At 44.5% G+C, this 20,037-nt stretch overlaps 1 protein-coding gene across 1 annotated transcript; it reads left to right on the plus strand.

Annotated features, from left to right (window-relative positions):
* The first annotated feature begins 390 nt into the window (after window positions 1–390).
* LOC122442615 (interleukin-37-like) lies at window positions 391–12,749 on the plus strand. The gene is made up of 6 exons (XM_043470463.1): window positions 391–416; window positions 4,098–4,232; window positions 5,383–5,439; window positions 10,300–10,419; window positions 11,199–11,347; window positions 11,513–12,749. Exons 2-6 carry the CDS (start codon window positions 4,148–4,150, stop codon window positions 11,750–11,752), a joined length of 651 nt encoding a protein of 216 aa, XP_043326398.1. The 5' UTR covers window positions 391–416; window positions 4,098–4,147; the 3' UTR covers window positions 11,753–12,749.
* Window positions 12,750–20,037: the final 7,288 nt, after the last annotated feature.

Below are 20,037 nucleotides of genomic sequence, written 5' to 3' on the forward strand. Positions count from 1 at the left end.
AGCCTTAATTTCTTTCCAAAAGTGGGGCTACTTGGGTTTTCTCACAGAATAATGAATGTGTTGCAAGAACAAATATCCCAAGAGACAGGAAGCAAAAGCCACCAGTCCCTAAGACCTGGAAGAGGCTGGAAACAGACACAATTCCACCACCTTTTATTGGCTGAGCAATCACAGAGCCCACCAGAGTCAAAGACAGGATACATGAATCACTCATCTCAAGGAGAGGAATATTAAAGACTCCACAGTCATCTTTAATCTGCCCCACCAGTGAGTTGTTAACTAATTTTTGTTATCATAATTCCACATCTGCCCACTCCCATCCATTATCCAAATGAGCCGCAGTCCTTGTAGAATATAAGACATACTAGCACGCTGATATCCACTCAGAGCCTCAGACACGGATCTCCCTGGCCCAGGTATGTGGTCCTCATCCCTGGTTTCTAGAAATCACCCTCTGAGCTGTGGGTCCCAATGACTTTGTCCCTTCACAGTCTTCTGGATCAAGTTACATCTAAATTGTTTTCCTTAGCTATGGACCTGCATAGATGAAAAGGTGGAATAGCACTCATTGGCTTGGCTGAATGTTTTTTTTAAATTATGTTTATGCTTTTCTAGCTATTCGGAATTTTATCCCTAAGACCACCTTGAGCAACTTGCTCCTAAGAACAAGAACAGGCATTTTCTCCCAGGAGGCCCTAGATATCAATGGGTTGTTAGTGATACAACAACAATGGGAGAGGGCGAGTATGAAGCTCGAGATCATACCTATCTTGGTGTGTCATGGTAGAGTGCCACTGATGTCACAAACCTCTCTATTCCAGCGGCTGGAGTGACTAATTTTGAAGGCAAATAGAGAATTTGTCTTAGAAGAGTGCTTTTGGACTCACTGTTTTGAGCACTCTGCTTGATGGAGACAGATGCCAGATGGCTGAATGTGACTTTTTTAGATGGATCTGTAGATACCACCCAAGTAAATATCATCTAAAAGTCTGTTGTGAATTTCATTAGCCTTGTGAGTCTGTTTTGTCCATAACTGGATGTCAGTTACCTAGACATCTCCAAGTTCTCCAGGCTATTGGAATCATCTTTTTTGCAATGTTTAAGTAGGAATTGACTTAATCACCTATCCAACATATGGTGGAAAACCAATTTCTCTTACCCTATTTCCTAAAACCTCAGGGTACCTCTTTGTCATGAGGGATTTCTTTTTTTTTTTTTCATTTATTTTTATTAGTTGGAGGCTAATTACTTTACAATATTGTAGTGGTTTTTGTCATACATTGACATGAATCAGCCATGATTTACGTATTCCCATCCCGATCCCCCCTCCCACCTCCCTCTCCACCTGATCCCTCGGTCTTCCCAGCGCACCAGGCCCAGCACTTGTCTCATGCATCCAACTGCTGGTGATCTGTTCACCATATAATATACATGTTTCAATGCTTTCTCTCGAAACATCCCATCCTCGCCTTCTCCCACAGAGTCCAAAAGTCTTCTCTCTTACATCTGTGTCTCTTCGTTTGCACATAGTTATCATACCACTTTCAAATTCCATATATATGTAGTAACTGTAATGTCTATATCTTTCTGCTACTTCACTCGTATATGGCCTCCAGTTCATCCATCTCATTAGAACTGATTCAAATGAATTTTTTTAAGGCTGAGTAATATTCCATGGTGATATGTACCACAGCTTCCTATCCATTCATCTGCTGATGGCATCTAGGTTGCTTCCATTCCTGGCTATTATAAACAGTGCTGTGATGAACATTGGGGTGCACGTGTCTCTTTCAAATTTGGTTTCCTCAGTGTGTATGCCCAGGAGTGGTATTGCTGGGTCATATGGCAGTTCTATTTCCAGTTTTTTAAGGAATCTCCACACTGTTCTCCATAGCGGCTGTACTAGTTTGCATTCCCACCAACAGTGTAAGAGGGTTCCCTTTTCTCCACACCCTCTCCAGCATTTATTACTTGTAGACTTTTGGAAAGCAGACATCCCATCAGGGATTTCTTATGCCCTCTGATCTCTCTCTTGGCTTACATATTTCAGCTGGTTCTTGTGTTGGTCCCAAACTGACCCAGAACTTTTATTTCCTCCAAAAACAAAACAAAACAAAAAGTGGTACTGAACAGTACCAGCCCTGCAGTTCTCACTTGGCTTTAGAAACACCTGTAAGACTTTTAAATATCCGGATGCTGAGTCAACTTCCTAGATCAATCAAATAGGAATTTCTTTTTTATTTATTTATTTTTGGCCACCCTAGGTCTTCGTCGCTATGCACAGGCTTTCTCTGGTTGTAGCAGTCAGAAGCTCTTCTCTAGCAGTAGTGCTGTGGCTTCTCATTGTGGTGTCTTCTGTGGTTGCAGAGTACGGGATCAGGACGCAGGCGGGCTCACTATCTGTGGCACACAGACTTAGTTGTCCAACAGCATGTGGGTTGTTCCTGAGCCAGGGATGGAACCCATGTCCCCTGCATTAGCTAGCAAAGCCTTAACTACTGGACCACCATGGAAGTCCCTCAAATAGGAATTTCTGAGGGTGAGATCCAGGCCTCCATATTTTTATTAACTCCTCTGAGTATTTCTGTGTTAGCAGTAGTGAGAAACTCAGCTAGCACAGTGCTTCTCAAACACCAGTGTGTATGGGAATGATCCGGATATCTTGTTAGAATGCAGACTCTGTTTCTGGGGTTGAGGTGGGGCCCCATGTTCTCTATTTCTGTCTAATAAGCTCTCAAGTGTTACTGATACTACAGATCCCCAGACCACACCCAGAGTAGCAAGGGGTCATCGCACACATGGGAGATGACAGCATATAGCAAACAACCTGTACCTTTCTGCTAAGACACACATCAGTGATACCTTCATCAGAAACTTCTCACACACCATCTCCTCCAGCCCCAACTCCCAGTCTTCTCTTTCTCCTTTCATACTCCTTGGCCTCCCTCAATTTCCAGGGCCCTTGCCTTGCCCTTCTCAGGTGCTTATGGAAGTATCAGACTTTTTTCTTTATTGGGTGGATCAATCCAGTCCTCTTTGTCTCCCAGCACAACCCAACCCCATTTTAACAGTTTTGTTTCCATGCCTAAATGCACTGTCATGCTGCTGCTAAGTCGCTTCAGTCGTGTCCGACTCTGTGCAACCCCGTAGACGGCAGCCCATCAGGCTCCTCTGTCCCTGGGATTCTCCAGGCAAGAACAGTGGAGTGGGTTGCCATTTTCTTCTCCTATGCACTGTCATAGGGACTGACTAATCCCAAGGGAGTACGCTGCCTGATTAACATGACCTCTACCTTCTAAACCAGTGGTCCCCAAACTTCTCAACTCAAACACTGAATTCCTTGGTGTCTAGGGGATTTCTGTAAGAATCTCTAAGACAAGTATAGTGTGTGCGTGTGTGTGTGTGTGTGTGTGTATTTGGTTGGCTCAAAATTTCATTCAGGTTTTCCATAAGCTGTTACTGAAAACCCAAAAATACTTTTGGGGAAATCCAACATATGCCTGACAGTGGCTTCCCTGGTGGCTCAGACAGGAAAGCGTCTGCCGGCACTGCAGGAGACTTGAGTTCAATCCCTGCGTCAGGAAGATCCCCTGGAGAAGGAAATGGCAACCCACTCCAGTATTCTTGCCTGGAGAATTCCATAGACAGTCCATAGGGTTGCAAAGAGTTGGACATGACTAAGTGACTAACACACACACACAGACACACAGACACACAGACACACACACACACACACACACACACACACACTCAGTCTGGGAACCAGCAGCATCTCTTATGAACTTGCCAGACCTGCTGTATCAGAATCTGCATTTTAGCAAGACTCCTTCCAGGTGATTCCTGGGAATTCTTCCACATGGGAAATAAAACACAGAAAGTAGCCAAAAATAGTCATTTGAAAGGCAAACCACTGTATTACTTCAGTGGACTAACTCTAAACGGAATTTCTTTATGAATTGAAATGATTTTGTACTTTGACATTAAAGCAACATCCCCAAGTAGAGACGAGGCAAGGTCCTGCAGGTAGGCATTAGGGCACTAGGTGAGGTTTTCTAGACTAGGGAGATTTCATAACCAGTGTCCCCTGATCTCTGCAGGTCAAGAGCTCCCTTCACCTCTCCCATCACATTAGTTCTCCCCCTTGGTGATGTCTTCTTCAGAGGGCAGCTCAGACATGAAAACTGACCGTGAGTTCCATGAAGATGAGTCTGAATCCTTGCCAGACCTGGAAGGTACGCAGCCTCTACAAATTCATCATGAGCATCAAAAAGTGATTCCCAAACAGGAAATGTGTTCAATGCTGTCTATAGAAATGGTTCTTCCTCTGTCCAATTTGCCAAAGAACTGAGCTCCAGGAATTTCCCTAGCACGTTAAATTGTTGTTTTTTAGTCTCTAAGTCATGTCCAACTCTTTGCAACCTTATTGACTATAGCCTGCCAGGCTCCTCTGTCCATGGGATTCTCCAGGCAAGAATACCGGAGTGGGTTACCATTTCCTTCTCCAGAGGATCTTCCCCACCCAGGAACTGAACCTGGGTCTCCTGCATTGCAGGTGGATCCTCTACTACTGAGCCACCTGGGAAGCCCAAGCACATTAGGTAGACAGGGATAGTTATGAAAAGTTTTGGAAAGGGACATATTAGGATTCAGGACCCCAGTCCTATCCTGAGTAGACACAATTTTCATACATACACTATGATTTAAAAAAACAGAACAAAACTTCAAAGCACCACTTTTCCAAGCAACTGGTTTGCAGATACTAAACTCCCTAGACCACAAAAGGCAAAACCACAGGACTTCCTTGGTGGTCCAGTAGCTAAGACTCTGTACTCCCAAAGAGAGAGGCCTAGGTTGGATCCCTGCTCAGGGAACTGGATCCCACATGCTGCAACTATAAGACCCAGCACAGTCAAATAAATAAATAAAATTAAATTTAAAAATCTCAAAGGAATAACCAGGAGTGAGATCCATCTTGTTGAAAGTCTTACTTAGCCCTCCAGCCCAAAAATCAGAAAAGGGACCCCTTTTTTTGGACTGGAGTAGGTCTAGCTAGATCACCATTGGCAAAACTCTTGTGATTCCTCACCAAATATTTTGGGGGGAACAATGGCTCTGAGAAGTCCCACTTTAAGGAATCAAGCTTCAGTTCAGTTCAGTTCAGTCACGGAATCAAGCTTAACAGTACTTAATTCAGAATCTCCTCAAATTATTGGACACAGAACCGTCTTAAGAGCATTAATATGTTTCTGTGTGAGAGTTTTACAGATTGCCCTTTAGCAACTGCCAAAGTTAAGAATTAAGTCACCTCTAAGCCAAAGAACTTATACCTCAGGTTAATGGCATTGCATTTGCTAACTTTTTGTCTTTGTCTCTTATCATTAGCACAAGGCGCCCTGGCATCAGACCCCAGCCTTTCTTCTGTGGCTTCCACCCACTCTGGTGACTTTCCAAGGGGTTGTGGGATGGGAGGGGAGGGTGGTGGGTAGTTAAATCTCCCTTAAGAAGCAGGGAACTTTCTCCTGGGGCATCTAAAACTGGGGGTGGGTGATTGGAATTGGCACCCAGCCTTTGCAATTTCTGCTTTGAAAGAATTAGCCTTTGGGGGAAGAATAAACCCAGGAAGTTGATATAGGACCTGGAGCTGGTGAAGGACAAGAAATTCACATTTCTTGATAAATATATACCAAACTCCATGCTGAACTCTTTCCTCAAGAGAATGCTTGTTTCCCATGTCAACTTTACTGTGTGCTCAGTCATATCTGACTATTTGCCACCCCATGGACTGCGGCCTGCCAGGCTCCTCTGTCCATGGAATCTTCCAATCAAAAATACTAGAGTGGATTGTCATTTCCTACTCCAGGGAATCTTTCTGACCCAGGAATAGAACTCACATCTCCTGAGTCTCCTGCATTGGCAGGCGGATTCTTTACCAGCTGTGCCACCTGGGAAGCCCAGCTTTACTGGGAAAGTGCTATATTTCCACCTTTTTGACAAAGACAGTGTAGGGAATATGCTATGCACAAGCCTGTACTATAATTAACAGGGATTCTTGGAAAAATAAGAATGACTTTCTCATCACCCCCAGGTGAAGGGCTGGGAGCAGTAAAAAGTACATAGTGAAAAGACATCTTGAAAACAAGATGTTTTAAGTACTGATGTGATTGATGGAAAACCATTAGTGACTGTTCCCGTAACCAGAGCCTTGAGACAGTAGCTAAGGAAGGGCGTCACTAGCCAAAAGGCTAAACAAAGTCATGAAAGGCCTGAAGGTTTGACACTGAGGGCTGTGCATTGTATTTCTTTATCCCGGATCTGAGATTGTAAAGAACAGATATCTCTAGAGCAGGAATAAGGAAGTAGAAATTAACAATAAAAGGCATGCAAGGATTAGGATCTGGGCTTTTGCCTGTGAATGGCATCAGCCCTCTGAGCCCCACTTTATTTCTGAGTCTTCTTCTTCTTTATTCTTCTGCAACACTGCTCCCTTGGATCGGTTCGTTTTTGGGCTGGTCCCGACAGAGACCATCAGAAGTGTGAGTAACTCATCTAAGACATGTAGTGACAAGTAGCAGAGACAGGATGATTAGCAGGTCTGCCTACCTCTAAGTCCATGGTTCCTTCCATCACACACAATGGGAAGACCTCAATTTGAGTCCCAGAATGTTTGCATGGGTCCCACACTTCCTTGTCTATAAAGTGCTATGAAAACCCAATGACAGAAAGAAAAGATGAACATTCACTGCTAGCCCAGCCAGTGATTGCCACTCCCAGTTTTGTTGGTGGCAATGATGGTTTGTTTGGCTTTAAAAGTTAGACTCCTGTCCTGCACTGGCCCCAATTCCTCTGGCCCTGATGTCCCTCAGAGACTAGGGAAAGTGATACATTGGAAGCTCCTCCCACCAGAAACCCACTGATTGCCATTCTCTGCTGAGATGCCCTTGTTTCAAGATCTCCCAACCTGCCCCTGGAACCCAGGCCCTGGTGTAAGACCTCTGGCCATTGACTTTGGGTATAGAAGTTGCTGTTCCAAGACTGCAGCGTGGCCAGGCAAGGAAGGTCCTGTGAATGCTCCCTTAGTACTTATGCAAATGAGCACAGGATGACTTTCATTCAACTTTCAGCAGTTGCAGGCCAGTGGGGGAGCAAGTGGGGGCAACAGACTTCTAACAACAATTTTGATACACAAAGAACAGAAGAAACTGCAGTAGAAGGCAGCACAGGTTGCTTCAGGAACACAGAAAACCAGTTTATGTTGAGGGGGTTGAATTGTGTTATACATCTCAGAAGAGGTGATGCCTGCACTGAATCTCAAAGGAGAAGTTGGAATTACACTGGGAATAAAGGTAGAAAGTAATCCCAGGCAGAAGGAACAGCGTAAACAAAGGCATAGAGGAGCATATGGAAGAGAAGGAGCTTGAGGCATGAAGCCACAGAGGAGGAATGGCAGGAATGCAGGCTGAAAAAGCCAAGTGATGAAAACTTTGTCCACCTCCCTGAATGACCATGCCCTTATGATGCAGAAGAAGGTTTCCTCAGTTGGGCTGTCCTATCTTAGTGGTACCAAACTCAGGATGATTTCCTTTCAATGCGTGCCAACCATGTAGTGCAGCCCTGATGCAAGTTTTGTAAAAGGTCAGTAGTATACTTCTTCTCTTAGACCCCATAAGTACCAGGAAGTGTTGAACCATTGATTTTTTTTTTTTTTTTTTTTTGGAGTGGTATTTAAAGAGTTTTTTTTTTTTTTAAATTTATTTATTTATTTATTTTTTCAGTGGGTTTTGTCATACATTGACATGAATCAGCAATAGATTTACACGTATTCCCCATCCCGATCCCCCCTCCCACCTCCCTCTCCACCCGATTCCTCTGGGTCTTCCCAGTGCACCAGGCCCGAGCACTTGTCTCATGCATCCCACCTGGGCTGGTGACCTGTTTCACCATAGATAATATACATGCTTGAACCATTGATTTTTAACAATATTCCAGTACTTTTTATTCCATTTTTTGTGTCAATCTATTTTTCCCCAAAAAAAGACAATTTGAACTTGGGGATACAAGTAGATGCATCTTCAGTTAGTTTCGACCTTCATTGTTTTATTCCCCAACAAAAGTCACATATGGCTGGGGTCAAAAGAGCCTTTGGGGGACTTCCCTGGTGGTCCAGTAGTTAAGACTCTGCCTTGCAATGCAGGGGACACAAGTTCAATCCCTGGTCAGGGAACTAAGATCTCACATGCTGGGGAGCAATTAAGTCCATGCATCACAATCAAAGAGTCAGAGCGCTGCAATGAAAGATCCCGCATGACCCAACAAAGATCTCCTGTGCCATAACTAAGACCCAAGGCAGCCAAATATTTTTTTAATTAAAAAAATTAATAATAATAATAAAATTTTTTTAAGAAGAAGAGCCCTCTGAAGCACCCTGATAACTTCCTCCAGACCCAGAAAGGCCACCTCAGTGAACTCTGACCCAAGACTGATTACTGAAAGCCCCACCCTGAGCCTGTGAAAAATATAGAATGAGTCAGAAATTAACGCCACACAAGCATGCAATACCCGCAGTATGAGGTCTTGCCATCCTGCTGTCCTTCCCCAAACACTGATGGCTGGGGCAGATCCAAGTAGAAAATGTCTCTCTCACTAAGGGATTAACAGAGAGCTTCAGGAGGAGGAGGTGGCATGTGAGTTAAGATGACAGGACAGGGAGGAGGTGGGCCATAGGCAGCAGGAGGAGGGCGCATACCACGGCTCCTGGCTGAAAGCATTATGTTTATAGTGAGTAGGAATCCAGACTATGTTATGTCTGTGTATAATTATATAGTACAATTTCTAATCTACAAGGGTCATCTATCAATTATCATATTTTATATCTGTTGTTCTAGATAGACTGTATCATCAATTCTATGTATGGGCTGCAACACCTGACCATCTTTCTTTATAATTTTATTCAATTACTTTTGCTGCTCTGGGTCTTCACTGTTGCACACAGGCTTTCTCTAGTTGTTGGGAGCAGGGGCAAATCTCTAGTTGCGGTGCACTGGTTTCTCACTGCAGTGGCTTCTCTTGTTGCAGAATACGGGCCCTAGAGCACTCGGGCTTCAGCAGTTGTGACTCAGGGGTTCTAGAGTACAGGCTCAGTAGTTGTGGCTCATGGGTTTAGTTGCTCCACGGCATGTGAGATCTTCCTGGACCAGGGATTGAACCCACATCTCCTGCACTGCAAGGCAGACTCTTAAGCACTGGACCACCAGGGAAGCCCCAGCACCTGACCATCTGATGGATGGTCACTGGCCCTATCACAAGTGACACAGGGACAAGCTCCCAGTCTAGGATTGCCCCTCTCTTCTAAGCAGGGCTGCGTTGACTGAATGCTCCAATTGTCCCCCCTGCCCCCAACAGGCTCAGGCAAATCCCTGGCCAATGTCGCAGCTGGCCCCGCCCACTCAGGCTCCACAAGGGCAGACACAGTCCCTCTGAACTTTGCTCCAAACCCTTGGACCTCCAGTTCCTCTCAATCCAAAGCTTCTGTTCTTGGGGCCTTCCTGCTCCACCTCATTATTTTGAGCCTTTCACCCTCCTCACCATTGGCCCCACTAGTGCCCAACATGGCAGATATCTGTGCCACCCCAGCCTTACTGATAGCATGGGCCCACCAGGGAGATGATGCAGAAAAAAGGGTTATCAATACTATTACTAGTAATGATGGGGATGTATCTTTAGTACTGTCGTGGATATATTACTTTTGTATGATGTATTACTTTCCTTTCATTTGGATGTATCAATACAACTATTATAGCAATGATGACTTTTCAATGAATGTTACCCATACCACCACTAATAATAATAATAATGAACTTTCCTTGAACCCCTCCTATTCCCCACACCAACCCTACGTAAAGTAGCCTTTAGAAGCCTCATGTTACTGGTGGGCCGAATGAGATTTAGGAACTTGTTCAGCTTGTAAACATGGAGAAGAAAGTGGCAACCCACTCCAGAATTCTTGCCTGGCAAATCCCATGGACAGAGGAGATTGGTAGGCTGTAGTCCATGGGGTCGTAAAGACTCGGACACAACTGAGCACACACGCACTCATCAGCTTGTAAATGATTGAACAGGGATTGGACCCCGACTCAGTCTGACTTCAGGGTGTAGGGGTTAATCACTGAAGTTCATCGATGAATGGATGGATGAGTTAGGATAAAAAACTAATGAGAGGTATACATCTCGCCTAAGTCCACTGAGGAAGGTCGGGACCTGAGGCCTTGTTAATGGTTTCTAATCTCTGGTACTGTTTTTCAGGTCCAAGAGTCAAATCTGTAACCTTTAAGAAGTGTAATATTCGAGACAGGAACCAGCAAGTTCTGGTTTTGGAAGGCGGGGTCCTCAAGGCAGTCCCAGACAAAGACGTCACAGCCCGAGGTGACTCTCAGCCTTGCTTTACTCAGCAGAAGTCGTTCTCATTCTCTCACTGCCCACTTTGCCTGCAGGGAGGACCTCCCCACTGGGGCAGCTCAGCCACCCCCACCCCTGGGACTGGCAAAGGGCTGCCTCCTGGAAGGAGCACAGGGCAAAAAATAAAATAAAAAGAAAGAGCACAGGGCAACTGATGGCGGTTGGCAGCAAGGATGGGAATGGGCCCAGAGACCCCCTGACTTCAAAGAAGTCTCCCTGGGAGGGCTGGGAGGAAGAGGAGCCAGAGGGACAGGGAGTGGGATATTCCAGGAAGAGGGACATTCTTGGGTCCTGGGACAACCCAGGCCTGAGAATTTGATGACACTGCACAGGGAAACATGGCAGTTAAACCCAAAATGTCAACAGGAAAAAAAAAAAAAAGATCATTTTTCTCCTCTTGGGCTGATACAGTTTCTGGCTTTTTCCAAAGACTTTATTATTATTATATTTATTTATTTTTAATTGATTGATGATTGCTTTACAATGTTGGTTTGATTTCTGTCATATATCAGCATGAATCAACCATAGATGTACATATATCTCCTCCGTCTTAAACCTCCCCCCCACCTTCCCCACCCATTCCCAGCCCTCTAAGTTGTTAGAGTCCCAGTTTGAGTTCCCTGAGTCATACAGAAAATTCCCACGGGCTATCTGTTTTACATGTGTTAGTGTATATGCTTCCATGCTACTCTCTCCATTCTTCTCATCCTCTCCTTCCTCCTCCCCACCCTTGTCCATAATTTCAGAGACTTTTTATATATCAGTTTCACACAGAAGAGTTGTGAAACCTACGAACGAGGGAAAGAATCATATTTTTTTGGCTGTCTCGAAAGGCGAGTTCTGTCTCTACTGTGAAAAAGCCAAAGGGCCAAAGCCCCCTTCTTTGCAACTAAAGGTAGGAGACCTAGGAACAAAATGACCCCTGTCCTGCCACCCAGAAAAGTGCAAAGCCTAAATGATAAGACTGAAAGCCTGAAATTTGAAAACAACTGCCTTGATCTCTCCTTTCTTTCTTCCCAAGGTAGCCTGGCCACCTAACAAACTCTGCTCTGTGTTTCAGAAAAAGCACATCAAAGAACTGAGTTCACTGAAGGCTAAGGATTGTCTGCCGTTCACTTTCATCAAGGAACAGGTGGGTTCCTATTTCACTCTGGAGTCAGCTGCAAACCCAGGATATTTTATCTACACCTCCAACAAACCTGGACAACCTATAGGAATGACCAAAGAACTAGGGCAAGAAAGAAACATTCATTTTCAATTTCAAGAGACTAAAATGGAACTCGACACAGTGCAAGATTGAATATACCAACTGACAGTGGCCAGTTTGACAACAGTCACAACCCTCAACTTCTAATAGCAATTGGCCCAGAAAGCCAAGCCAAGCCCATTGTGCTCAGTCCTGTCTGGTTCTTCGAGACCTCATGAACTATAGCATGCCGGCTCCTCTGTCCATGGGATTCGTCAGACAAGAATACTGGAAAGGGTTGCTATTTCCTCCTGCAGGGGATCTTTCCCACCCAGAGATCAAGCCCATGTCGTCTACATCTCCTACGTTACGGTGGATTCTTTACCCCCTGAGTCATCGGGGAATAGTCAAGGAAAAGTCAATGACTGCCAGCTTCTCTATTTTGGCACCCACTTCCAACTCAGGACCAATTAGGAAAAGGCAGCTATGTTGTCCAAACCAATCACGAAGATGCCCCTCCCCCAGCTTCGCCATGGCAACAAGTCCAATCAAAGCATACCTGGAGCCCTCCCTTTCTGCCTGCCCTGAGTCTCTGCCAAAAGCTATTGACAATGTCTGACTTCCTTTGATATAGCCAGCTCTGAATAAATAGGTGCCATTTCCTCTTGAATAGTCAAAGGAGGCAAGAATACTGAATATTGAAGAGAGTCTTCAATAAGCGGTGCTGGGAAAACGGGACAGCTACACATAAAAACAATGAAAGTAGAACACTCCCTAACACCATACACCAAAATAAACTCAAAATGGAATTAAAATCTAAATATAAGGTCAGACACAATAAAACTCTTTGAGGAAAACATAGGCAGAACGATCTTGGACATAAATCACAGCAAGATCTTTTATGACCCACCTCCTGGAGTAATGAAATTAAAAACAACAGCCAAAGAGAGGAGGAGCAAATAAGAAAAGATATCTCCTTGTAATATCTCGACTTCATCATGGGCTTGGCTTTCACTGTCATTTGTCCCTTTCATGTGTATGGAGTTTGGGCTATAAAAATAGGGTGTGGTTAATTACAAAGGCTTAAATAAATTTCTAGGGATTGATGATTTCAGTGTCTGTGGGGTTGTGGCTTTCCTAAACACATGCAACCTTGCCCAGCTCCTTCTGTTTCTCAAGAGGTAGCCAGGCCATAATGATTATCTCCTCCAAGAGGGCAGCCCGGACTACGCAAGCTCTAAAATCATTGATGTGTGTAGAGAGTGAATGAAATCTAGGGAAACTGATCCAGCTGCCAACAGAAGAGGTTTAGTGGGGTTCAATGCCAAGGTGTATAGTAAGGCATTGTTTGTGAGTCCTCAGTGCAGGAGAGCAAAGCGGTGGGTGTGAACCAGTGGGAGGAACCAATGACGACGAATCCAGAGCAGGTAGCAGACAGAAGCTAGCTTCCCTTAGCTAAGCAGGGTTTTTTTCCATCTTTGTTTACCATCTGGTGGGCGCTGGTCTGAGTTTAACTTTCCCACGAAGGAGTCTGCTGACCAAGGCTAGCACACAGCAATATTTTGAAATGTGCCTGCCCTTCTGGCTCTTATGCAGCCTTGGGTAATACATGGGTTGTGGTCACCACTTTAGAAACTGGATCAGAGACCAGATTCTTCTTTGGGGCTATGTAACAAGCAGAAAGTAGTTCTCTTCCCAAATTTCTGAGAAAAGCACTGGTTGTCTCACTCCATGGATGTGCCCATGGCCTGTATTCATTCATTTTTCTTCCAGCCACACTTGGTTCACCTGCCAAGTGAGAAAGTGAGTTTTGCACAGGTCAGGAGATAGGATGGAAGAGGAATGAGTGACAGAGGCCCCCTCTGCCTCCTAAGCACTGTCCTGTTCGCACCCTGTATCATGCAGATGGGGAACGTTCCATAAAACATCCCTGCCAGCTGTGGAGATGCAGCTGGCTCTATGCCATTCACATCTCTCCCTTTTCCCCATCTTTGCCTTTTTCAATAGCAGTAAAGGAAACTCTTCCCCGGAGAAGGAAATGGCAACCCACTCCAGTATTCTCACCTGGGAAAATTCCATGGACAGAGGAGCCTGGTGGGCTATAGTCCGTGGAATCGCAAAGAGTCAGACACAGCTGAGCAGCTGAGCACATCAGGACCCCTCAAAGATGGCAGGAAGCTCTCCCACCTCCAGCCTGGCTAACACCCACTCTTCCTTCTGATCTCACTCAGGGGTCTCTTGCCCAGGGAAATCCTTCTGCTTTCCTGACTGGGTTACACACCCTCATCCTACACTGGGCACTACTTCTCCACTTACAATTGTGTTGGCCTTATTTGATGGTCTGTCTCCCCATCAGATCACAAGCACCTTGAGGGCAGGGTCTGCCTGTGAGTCTGCTTAACATTCCATCCTCAGCACCTCACTCAGAGCCCAGCACAAACATTGTTGTAATGAATGAATCAGCTGGCAGAGGGCTCACCATCCCAGCCCACAGAGTCCAAGCTCTGGGTGAAGAAACCCCTCTCAGAGCTATGTTCTGCTGGGTGCCTCCTGGCTGGGGACAGGGGACCGTCACCAGATGGATCAGGCAATGATCAGAGAATCCATTCTCTGGTTCAGGCTCATGTCACCTGGAGCAGGACCTTCCTAGCAGTACAGGTTTAAGCCCTGTACTGTTGGTGGCTGGTACCCAATCAGTCAGAAATAGCTTTCAGCTAGCTATTCAGCTAGAAAGCAATTGTCATTTTCTAATGAAATGTATGGGGAGGAGGCAGTGTTTTTCAAAGTGTAGACCAGAAAGAAATGCCTGAATCAAAAAACCCTGGGGCTTTTTTTTTAAAAGACAGTCGGATAATGGGACTTAACTGGTGGTCTAGTGGTTAAGAATCCACCTTCCAAGGCAGGGGAAGTGGGTTCGATCCCTGGTTGAGGAACTAAGATCCCACATGTCATAGGGCAACTAAGCCTTCAAGCTGCAACTACTGAGCCTGAGTTGCAGAACTAGAGAGTTTTCACTCCACAACAAAAGACCCCATGCTGCAAGGAAGATCCTGCATGCAGCAACTAAGACCCAACACAGCCAAATGAAAGAAAGTGCAGTTTGATTTAAAAAAGCAGACTCACAGATACAGGAAACAAACTGGTGGTTACCAGTGGGAGGGGGAGGGGCGATTTAGGGATGAGGGTGCGGGAGGTACAAACTACTGAGTATAAGACAGGCTCGAGATTGTATTGCACAACATGGGGATAGCATCATCATTTTGTAATAACTGTAAGTGGAAAGCAACCTTTAAAAATTGTATAAAATTTGAAATTTAAAACAAAAAGGCAGTAATGTCCCAAGGCTACATCCCAGAATACCTAGATCAGAAGAATCTGAGGGTGAGCAACACTGAGAATCTATATATTTTTTCCAGCTTTATGGAACTAATTGACATATAACATTGTGCAACTTTAAAGTGTATAAAGTGTTGATTTGATACATTTCTGTATGTTGCAATATGATTGCCACCATTGCCTTAGCTAACTTTTCTACCTCATCACATAATTATCTTTCTTTTTTTTTCTGGTGAGATTTAAGATCTACCTATAGCAACCGTCAAGTATATAGAAAATGTTAGTTTCTCAGTCACATACAACTCTTTGTGACCCCATGGAGTACAGCCCGCTAGGCTGCTCTGTCCATGGTATTCTCCAGGCAAGAATACTGGAATGGGTAGCCATGCCCTTCTCCAGGGGATCTTCCTGACCAGGGACTGAGCTCAAGTCTCCTGCATTGCAAGCAGATTCTTTATCTTCTGAGCCACCAAGGAATCTCTTTTATTCAAGTCAAGTATATAACACAATACTACTAACTATAACCACCATGACATACTTTAGATCCCCAGGATGTGTTAATCTTATAAATGGAAGTTGTTATCCTTTGACCAGAATCTCCCCCACTTTCCCCACCCCACCAGCCCCTGGTAACCACCACTCTCTTCTCTGGTTCTCGGAGTTTGGCTTTTTTAAAATCGGCATATAAGTTGTATCACTTTTCTTTGTCTCTCTGATGTAGTTCACTCAGCATAATGTCTTCAAGGTTCATCAGAAGGTTTCCAGGAGATTCTTAAGCACAGGAGCATTTTAAGCCCCAGGGGCAGCGCAAAGGTATTTGAGCTTCCCAGGTGGCTCAGTGGTAAAGACTCTTCCTGCCAATGCAGGAGACACAAGAGAAGTGGGTTCAACCCCTGATCAGGAAGATCCCCTGGAGTGAAAAATGGCAACCCACTCCAGTATTCTTGCCTGGAGAGTCCCATGGACAGAGGAGTCTGGTGGACTGCAGTACATGGGGTTCCAAAGAGTGGGACATGACTGAGTGACAGCTGAGCACGCACGCACACACAAACAGTTCTGTACTAGACGTTGGAACACCTGAAAGGCTGCCATTTACAATCTGGGTGACTGGTCAAACTACTTGTCTCTGAGTATGTTTCTTCCTCTGTGAAATGAGCATAATTCCCATTCAGTCCTCGTCCCAACGTTAGGCAGATGCAGTAGTTACCCAGTGCATTATGAAATCTGCGTCACAGCCCAGAAATCAGCAAGATCCTGAGAGTCAGCCAAGCAGTCCCCTCTGCACTTTCTGCAAAAAGTCTGTTCCTGGCATTGGTCAACTGGTCTCTGATCCTGCCCTGAGCCCCTGCACAGAGCTGCTTTGTCTGACAAAGCATATTCTGCAACAGGGCTGTGGGGAAGTGGCAGGCAGTGTCTGGGTCCCTTGATTAGGTGGAATTTAGAATGTATTTTCCTCCTGAAAAATTCCAAGAGAAGCAGAGCTAAGTCAAACAGGCAAACAAAAATAATGTTACTTTTGCAGTAAAAAGCAATGCAGGCTTTGGTGAGTGAGATGGAGACCATTATGCATTGCAGCTCTCTGATGGAAAATAGAAAATTCTAAAATTACTCAGGGGCTGTCAATATCTGGAGGCTGCAAACAGTCTGTGGCCTCTTGCCTTCTAGAGAAGGAGTCCACAAACTTTCTGTAAAGGGCTAGAGAGTAAATAGTCTAGGCTTTGCAGACTGAACAGCCACATGCTCTACTGTAAGGGGAAGGTAGCCATAGGGAACCAGTGGCCCTGACTGTATTAGCTAACTATTTGAAATAGGCAGAGAGCTGGATTTTGCCTACAGGCTATGGTTTGCCAACCACCCCTGACTCTCAGATGAACATCTTAAAGGGGCAGCCCTGGTGTGCTGGAGCCAATTCATCTCAGCCTGTAAGAGCCCACTGTTAGCACCCTTTTGTCAGGAATCCTCTGGGCCTTATTAATCCCTGAATATTCAGGAATTAAGAGGAGAGTCATGCCTTCCCAGGGCTGAGGAATCCAGGCATTTCCTTTGTTAGTTTCTCATTATGGTGATAAGTACCCTCTTCTCTCTTTAATAGGGATCACCTTGTGTTTTGTAAGTCTGGAATTTTAATCTTTATCTTTGCTGAGAATAACTACCTTGTAAGAGTATATATGCCCATGCCATGTTGGTTAAAACACCTTTGTTCCATCAGAGCTTTGGTCCCCGTGTCTTTCATTCTTTCTTTCTTTCTCTTCCTCTCTTTCTCTTTATCTCTCTATTTCTGGCTGATTCCCTGGAACGCGAAAGCCGGCTGTATAACCCAGGGAATATTAGCCTCTTTCCTTCTTTCACTTTCTCATCATCGACTCCGGACCACCAGGTTCCAGTCCATTAAAGGACCAACATCCCTTCCTGATGGCATGTCCAGTGACTTCATGTGGGCAGTTTAAAGTAGTCACAGGGGGCTCAGCTCAGTGCTCTGTGAGGACCTAGAGGAGTGGGATGGAGGGTGGGGGGTGGCAGAAAGGCTCAAGAGGAAGGGGATACATGTATAAATAAATCTGATACACATGTACACATATAGCTGATACACACACACACACACATATAGCTGATTTACTTTGTTGTACAGCAAAAACTTACACAACATTGCAAGGCAATTATACTCCAATAGATAAATACATTGGCTGTGCTGGCAGTCCTTACACCCTGGAAACTGGCATGAGCTGTGTGTCAGAACTCCCGCCTATTCCCACCCCCACCCCTCCACCGCCCCCCAGAGAACTGGTTGTTAAACACATACCAGCCCACCACTAGGGGTGTATCTGCAGAGACTGGGGTGAGAAGCAGAGGCTGGGCAAGCCAGACAGTCTATTGGAACCTGAGAAGAAACCACAAAATGTCAGTTCCTATTTTATCTAGTCCTTGTAAATTTCCTAACATTATGTAAGTTTCACAAAGTTCTATTGCCCACATTTCAAGATGTGTCCTCAGTTTTGTTTAATGGATTGGGACAACTGGGATCCAAAGTGCTTGGTGTGCACCATTCCTAAGGCTGTGTGTTATGCTCTGTGCTGGGTTACTAACTCCCAAGAAGACTGCAGGATGGATAAGGGTTTTCTCTTTCTCTCCCCGGTACAGCCTTTCTCTTCCCCTCACCCTGTCCTGCCCAGGACCTTGGATGAGGGTGGTAGGAATGACCAGCTGGGAAGGACTGCCTGGACAGGGACCTCCGGCAGTTGTTCTTGCTGCAGTCAGTGCCATAGGATCACCCTTTAACAAGCGTAGAGAATGCCCTGAGGTGAGCAGTTGGAATGCTGGGTGTTACGGATTGAAACAGGGATATGAATTTACCATACTCCAAAATGGATGTTAAAGTCCTAACCCCTGGGTCCTGTGAATGTGACATTATTTGGAAAGAGATTCTTTGCAGATGTCATCAAGATAAAGTTCTTAGGATGTGTCTTGATCCAAGGTGACTGCTGTCCTTATGAGAAAAGGGAAATTTGGAGACTGATACACAGAGAGGATAGGAAGACAGAAGACACAGGGAGAAGTCCATGTGCCTACAGAACCTGAATGGTGCATCTACAAACCAAGAAACACCGGGGCTTGCTAACCAAACCAGAAACTAGAAGAGGCATTGGAAAATGTTCACAGCCCAAGAAGGAACCCACCCTGCCAACACCTTTTTCTTAAAACATTTTTTCGAATTGAAGTATAGTTGATTTACAATGTTGTGTTAGTTTCAGGTATACATCAAAGTGATTCAGTTTCATATATATATTCAGTTTTAAATATATACATTCAATTTTATTTATATATTATTTTTCCTTCATAGGCTATTCATTTTCCTTCATAGGCTATCACAAAATATTGAGTATAGTTCCCTGTAGGAACTATACAATAAGTCCTTGTTGGTTATCTACTTTATGTATAGTAGTGTGTATATGTTAATCACACCCCCCTAATTTATCCTTCCCACCCTCCTTTATCCTTGGATAACCATAGTTTGTTTTCTATGTCTGTGTGTCTATTTCTGTTTTGTATATAAGTCCATTTGTATCTTTTTTTTTTTTATTCCACATGTAAGCGATATCATATGACTTTTGTCTTTCTCTGGCTTCCTTCATTTAGTACAATAATCTCTAGGGCCATCCATGCTGCTGCAAATGGCATTAATTTCATTCTCTTTTATCCACTCAGCCCACAGCTTGCTTTCACACTTCCAGCTTTCAGAACTGAGAGAATAGAGTTCTGTTGCTTTAAGCCACCTAGTGGTTTTACTTTGTTATAACAGTCCTAGGAAAGGAAGACATTGGGATTCTCAGGTGTCATATGTATGGGCCCAAACTTTCACATGAACATCCAGACCCATGATTACAATGACAGTTAGGAAAATAAAATCCAAATCACCCTAGCTGATTTTATGAAAGTTTTCAAAAATGCATCTGCTTTGCAGGAGAAGTCATAATAGCTGCAGTAATAAGACCAAACTTCAATGGCTACTCTTCCCTCTCTCCCTTTCTTCCTTCATCCTCAGGTCTTTCTTCCTCCTTCCTTCATTCATTAAAAAATGCATCCGATGTCTACAAGTGCCAAGCAGGTTTCTGGTATACATCAGAGAGTAGAGATCACATGGAACTTACATCTTAGTGGAAGATCCACACAATAAGCATAACAAATAAGCAAATTATATGGTATGCTGAGACTTCTCTGGTGGTCCATTGGCTAAGACTCTGCACTTTCAAATGCAGGGGGCCTGGGTTCCATCCCTGGTCAGGTAACTAGATCCCACATTCTGCAGCTAAGAGTTTGAATGAGCAAATAAAGATCCCACATGCAGCAACTAAGACCTGGTGCAGTGAAAGAAAGAAATAGAGAAAGAAAGGGAAAAGAAAGAAGGAAAGAAAGGAAGGGAGAACAAAGGAAGGGAAAATAAGAAAGAAAAGCTAAGAACGAGAGACTTGATTTTTTAAAAAAAATATATAATATGTTAGAAGGACAAAAAAAAAATAAGTCTAGGTAAATGAGGGTTGATGGTCATGGTGTGGGGAGCAGCTCAC

This window comes from Cervus canadensis, chromosome 5 (genome assembly GCF_019320065.1).
Source record: "Cervus canadensis isolate Bull #8, Minnesota chromosome 5, ASM1932006v1, whole genome shotgun sequence".
Classification (NCBI taxonomy): Eukaryota; Metazoa; Chordata; class Mammalia; order Artiodactyla; family Cervidae; genus Cervus; species Cervus canadensis.

Bases quoted from the DNA above. Each gene is read 5' to 3' on its own strand.
- LOC122442615 (XM_043470463.1), top strand. From the start codon at position 4,148: ATGTCTTCTTCAGAGGGCAGCTCAGACATGAAAACTGACCGTGAGTTC. The intron at 10,420-11,198 runs GTGACTCTCAGC...CCATAATTTCAG, and splicing joins CAAAGACGTCACAGCCCGAG to AGACTTTTTATATATCAGTT. The intron at 11,348-11,512 runs GTAGGAGACCTA...TCTGTGTTTCAG, and splicing joins CCCCTTCTTTGCAACTAAAG to AAAAAGCACATCAAAGAACT.